Genomic DNA, 6,000 nt, shown 5'->3' with positions numbered 1-6,000 from the left:
TTCTCCCGAACTTAATCAGTTCAGTGTATCTAGGAACAGGAGCGTCATGGAGTCAGTGCCCCCCCAAAAAGGAAAATGTAAGACCCATTTCAAAGTGTACCCTGGTCTCATAAGAGTAAAAATAATGATAGGCCTAGTCTTGCACGCTGCACTGTTTGTAACAGTGACTTTAGCATTGCCCATGGCAGGTAAAATGATTGCAAAAGACATGTTGAGGTGAGTTTAACTAGTGCCAATTCATGTGCATATTATTCTATATTCAGGCCTATACATGGCTAATTGCCATGAAAAAAAAAATATTAATCTGTATTTCAGTATCTAAATAGGCTAAAGTTTTTTTTTTTTGGGGGTGGGGTGTACGTAATACCTCCCTGAAATGACTTTTTGCAGGTTGGGATGTCTGAAGTTAGGTCTGCTACGTGAGAGCGGACTCAAAAGTAGCATCCTTGCATGTAGCCTACAGTACCATGGCGTTGTTACATTATGACATTATAAAGTTCTCAAACTATTTAGAGGTGGATAAACTATTTCTGACATGTCAGAGGTGTGTAGGCTAAACTGTATTTATTTGCGTTTAGCCTCTACGACAGCCCTTGTGTGTCATCTGAGTGATCCTCCGTCCTCGCTGGAGTAGAGAGAAACTTTATGCTAGGCCTAAAAATCAATTTTACAAAATAGGGGGATGCCGCTGAGCGGCGTACTTTGACCTACACGCAGTAGCCGGCGTCACGAGACTCTAATGTATATAATGAGCACTGCATTAATCAGCGTCTCCTCCGTGGCACACATAGGAAAGGCAGCGCTGTGCTATATAGCACTTTAAGAATTGCATCGCCGGTTAGAATCCGGCCTGATGCACCGGCTGCCGTTACGGCCGTTTCCGTGATCTAATGTTGTTTTACGCGACGCCGCCCGCTGGTCAGCGCGTTCCCGATCGCACGCGACATCTTATGAAGCCTGTTTGCGTCCTGTTTGTTGTGCTTTTTTACTGAGGGCAATCATATTGATCATTGATATCAATTGCAACACCCAGAGGAATAGGCTACTTTCTACTTATTATTATCGACAGTGTGTGTGTAGGGCTACCACATAGCCTCTAATTATCATGATATGGAAATTAACAACAACAAAAAAACTAAATAATAGGCCTAATTAAGAAAAACATAAAATATTTCTCAAATGGCAGTGCCCCCCCACCAATGACCCAATGCCCCTCCAGTAGATCTGGGGCCGTATTCACAAAGAATTTTAAGGCTAAAAGTAGCTCTGGCGAATTTAGGAGCAACTCTTAAAAATAATGGGCATGTCACTCCTAACTTTAGGACTCCTAATTTGTTTCACTAAAAGTAATTCACGAAGCATTTTAGACCTAAAAGTAGCACCTAAGTCTGGGACAGCTTAAAAGAAGTCGAGAGGACTCCTAACTCACTAAGACCTATTCACAAACCGTTTTTAGTGGCATTTCACGTCGCGCTGCTTGTGTAGCGCACATAGGCTATTCTCAGACCTGTCACCTGTCACTCATCATCGTAGGGGAGGTGTTTGGAATCATTCCCTCGTTACAATTATATATAACGGTCACTTCAGTCATGCTCGTGCATGAGTAACGACATCATCCATAGCAACGAAGACTCACTCTTAGTTTAAGAGTTTGCATTTTTCCTTACTAAGAGTAGCGGACCCTGACCCCCATATTGAAGGTACGCTTGCACCTTCTCTGTGCAAGCATCCTCTAACCTGGCCTTTTAGGAGGCTTTCCTCTCAAGACGAATGAGAGGATGCTTAATTGCTTTTTACCTGACATTTTTGAAAGACAGATGCAATGATTAATGCATTCATGGCCAGGATATATCTAGGCCTATACAATATGACAAGATTTTAAAAGTGACCTATAACACTGACTATTCAATACACTTTCATTTTAATTCAGCTCACGCCTGAATTTAGGCACGGTGCCTGAACACTTTAAGCCTGATAATGTCATCGTGTGATAACGACTGTGCGTGCGTGCGTGCGTGCGTGCGTGTGTGTGTGTGCGTGTGCATGTGTGCGATGCTGGCCAAAAATCCTGACATTTTGACCATCCAATCGACCTTTTGTTTGTAAGCAACTTTTCAAGAATCTAACCCAAGATAAAACCGCCATTGTAAGTGACAATTGTATAGCTAAAATTAGTAAGAATGACAATTTCTAGTTATTTGTTTAGTTAACTGCTTTAGCTTTATTTAATAGCAGACCTTTATTATTTTGTTATATTTTCAACAGTTTTAGTTGTGGACACCTGGGGCAGTATTGAGAAAAAAAGGGGAATACATAATTAGGTTCTGCTTTTTTTGCTTATGTGGAATAAACTTTCCTTTCTCTGTCTCTCCTTGTCCCACACACTTCCATCTCCACCTTACCATTTCTAATGAACCTCCACGGTGCGTGCTCCCCCACCACCACCTATGTTATGCTACGCCATTTTTGTAGAGTCAATAAGGCTGTGCATACGCTTATGGACGAGGCACGCTTCAATTAAACTGAAATACACATTTTGGCGATCATGTAGAAAATCCGGGACATTCAGTGTCCAGGATTTTTATTTTTATTTTCCTGGACAGACCATGAAAATCCTGGACAATCAGGAAAATCCTGGACAGGTGGCAACCCTACTTGAGAGCCCTGTCTTAGATAGGCCTCCATATAGGGCCTATTCATTGTGAAAGTGATCAGTTCTCATGCATATTCTATTATGAGAGCAGCAGTCAAGCAGTCAAGTTTATTTAGCACATTTCATACAGGGAGGTCACGGACACCCCTCCGTTTGACTTAGAAGATATGTTTTATAGCCAAATAATGAAATAAACGGCCACATGCGCTATTGGCCTATAACATTTTGTCAATCATCATAGTTAACACATTGGAGACATGCTGGTGACTATTTACTAAAATAATTTTCAACATTCATGCCATTCGTAGCCTTTAATCACAATAAATAACACCGTGGAGACATACGGTCGAATATTGGATTGTTTATTTTTCAACACACCAGTCACAACAATAGCGAAATCGCAAGCAGACTGTTATTTTGATAAGCTTTTTACTACTTTCGGCCGCCATTGCCAAAAGCCGGAAGTAAACCGGAAACCTTATTTAGGCTTATTTAGGCTGCCGTCTCCCTGCTCTGAACCAGAACTCTGACGGAACTCTAAATAGAACACCGGAAACCTAACAAACCTCACATCACAGAATGTCTAATAAGTAGACGGGCTCTGCTCACATGCTACTCTGTAGGCTGTGTTATCGTGTAACTCACCAATGAGAAACGTAGTCGACGGCCCAATAAGAGAAGGGCTTTTACCTATTGCGCTCCTGTAGTTTCGAAGCTTCGCACAAGTTACCTCAACATGGACACGATTTTTCACGAAAAAGTAAGCTCCGGTTTGTCATACCAGTTGCAGTTGTAACCGGTTCAACATGTTGATTATTCTTAATGTATTGCTAGGTTAGACAGACAGTTGGCTGCTAAGTTAGCTGCTGTAGGGACATAGCCGATAGGCTAGCAAGGATAGCTTGCTTAATATGCATTCAAACCCTAGAGTACATGTTCTGTCAGTTAACAGCTAACATTAAGGTCAATCTATTCAACCAAAACCAGTTTTAACATTTTTGGTAGCCTGTGATTTATATCAGACTCCAACAATTTTCACATACAACGTTAACTTAACCGTCAGATCACGAGTTGCACCTTGTTCGTTCAGTGTTTTCCTGATATGCACTGCACTGGGAATTGGAGTTAGTGATTACACTTAAAGACTGTGGGGTTGTTAGATTATACATAATAGGGGTGGAAGTATTCTAAATCATGATATTATTGTTGTCATCTAAGTCTCGTAATACTAGGCGACTATAACTCAAACCATTACAGTTCTGGTCATTGCATGGCAGATCTGATCATTTATTTTGATAATTTGTTGCATTGTATTTTGTCCAAATCCATGAGTTAAGTTCAGAGTTGTTTTTTGGTAAAACAGCAGGAGGGCTCGTTATGTGCCCAACACTGCCTGAACAACCTACTACAAGGAGAGTATTTCACGCCAATAGAACTGTCATCAATTGCTCATCAATTGGATGAGGAGGAGCGGATGAGAATGGCAGAGGGTGGTGTAACTAGCGAAGAGTACAGAACCTTCTTGCAGGTAGTTGCCAGCTCTATTAATCTTTTAAGCTAATAGTTATTGTTACTGTTGATTGCTATTTGTTTATATTCTTTTCTGTCTTTCCTAGCAACCCTCTGGCAATATGGATGATAGTGGGTTTTTTTCGATTCAAGTGAGTTATGAATTCCCAATTTTGCTCTCACACAACTCCCATTTACTCCCTATCTTTTCAAGTTTTCATTTTTGTTATGTGAATGTTACTCTGAAGGTCATCAGTAATGCTCTTGGAGTGTGGGGCTTGGAGCTGATCCTCTTCAACAGCCGGGAATACCAGCAATTAATGATCGACCCAATGTAAGAACGGTTGCATATTTGTGATATTGGCTATACAGTACATGGTCTTTCTGATGTTGTTTCAAAAACCTGAATGGAAATGGACATTATTGTAAGCCCTACAGCTTTCTGTGTGTGTACCCTGGCACCAGCTGACTTGAAAGAATTCAGTCCTGATCTAGCTAGGTCAAGTTTTGGCTCCTCTTATTTTCGTTGAGGTACATCTGCTATTTTTGACAACCTAATAATCCCTACTCTTCCAAGAATACCATCTCTCCTAGCACGAGACAACCTCACACACCTGATATGCACTTACCATGCTTGTCCCTCTCTTCCCTTCACTACCTCCTTCCTCTCCACTTCCCTCTCTTCCTTCCTCTACCTCCTCTTCTACCATTTCTCCTCCTAACATACTTTGAGTCTAGTACTTACAACCAGTGGCGGACCGTGCGTTCAGTGGTTAGGCCTTCAATGATGACTGTTTTTTGACAAAAATAATAATAGTGGGGCGTTACGGCGGAGATTTGTTTTTTACATTTCAGCGTTAAAATGTGTGCAATTTCCCAGCATTTCCTGGTGGGGGGAATAGTTTTCTCTCTCTTACGCGAGTCTGTAGCACTAGAATCTTCGTTACACAAACAATTAATGCTCCGATTGCTTATTGGTTAACAGATCACCCTCAGCAGAAAAGTAGGCTGCTAGGCTATTTATTTACCACCCATATTCACAAGTACATTATAAACTGCTGCCTGCTGCTGCCAGTAAAGACGTGCTATTTAGTCCGTCATATTGAAAGTGAACACCAAGTGTACTCAAGTAAGTATGGGTTTGTGCAGATTACTTTGAAATATTTAGGCTATCGGTTGCCTAATTTAAGTTCATGACCCGCACGCACATATAGCACTGCCACCGGTCTACAATGATGTGTCTAAACCATTTAGTAGTTTAATCTGACATCAGCGAACTTGCTTCAGACTGTGGCTCTCCTATTTAGTTGTAGCTCTAACGTTAACGTTACAGTGCAACTGTTATAGGTACCACGCTGCTCTGATTACTCACGTAAAACTCAGGGATGGATTACTGCACGGGCCTACCAGGCCCAGGGGCCCAAGGGGTTAGGGGGCCCTGAAGCCCAAGCCTTTGCTTGGAATCATTGCCTCAATATCAACAAATCAGGATGTAGACTATGAATCTGATTGAATTTAGTATTGGCCATCCCCAAAATGCACCAGAATACAGGAAATCACATCAAACAAATTAAAAATTGTCTGGGGGAGGACCCAACCCCCCCCCCTCCCACATATACGACAATAAATGGGGGGCTCTTAATACATCTGGGGCCAGGGGCCCGAAAGTTCATAATCCGCCCATGGTGAAACTACAGTAGGCTATCCTACAGTGTTTGCCAAGCGTAGGCTATTTCGTGGTAGGCCTACACTATAAGAAAATGTCTCAACAGAAAATTATAAAAAAAATGTCACAGCACACCACCATGCTATTAAACATAAAAGTCACCAGATGTATT

The 6,000-nt window shown here is 41.6% G+C and overlaps 1 protein-coding gene across 10 annotated transcripts in view; it reads left to right on the top strand.

The window, feature by feature from the left end:
* Positions 1-3,141: 3,141 nt before the first annotated feature.
* The window catches only part of atxn3 (ataxin 3), an 86,705-nt gene continuing 83,846 nt past the window's right edge, over positions 3,142-6,000 (top strand). For 4 of the 10 annotated variants that reach the window (XM_048270460.1, XM_048270404.1, XM_048270410.1 and 1 more), the window contains exons 1-4: positions 3,144-3,413; positions 4,017-4,181; positions 4,270-4,314; positions 4,411-4,496. In XM_048270460.1, the coding sequence (XP_048126417.1) occupies positions 3,390-3,413; positions 4,017-4,181; positions 4,270-4,314; positions 4,411-4,496 (320 nt within the window). In that variant the 5' untranslated portion in view covers positions 3,144-3,389. Of the gene's footprint in view, positions 3,414-4,016; positions 4,182-4,269; positions 4,315-4,410; positions 4,497-6,000 lie in introns of all 10 variants that reach the window. The other 6 variants (XM_048270435.1, XM_048270443.1, XM_048270395.1 and 3 more) reach the window with 3 other exon arrangements.

This window comes from Alosa alosa, chromosome 2 (assembly GCF_017589495.1).
Source record: "Alosa alosa isolate M-15738 ecotype Scorff River chromosome 2, AALO_Geno_1.1, whole genome shotgun sequence".
NCBI lineage: Eukaryota > Metazoa > Chordata > Actinopteri > Clupeiformes > Clupeidae > Alosa > Alosa alosa.
This window is presented reverse-complemented; position numbering and strand designations above follow the sequence as displayed.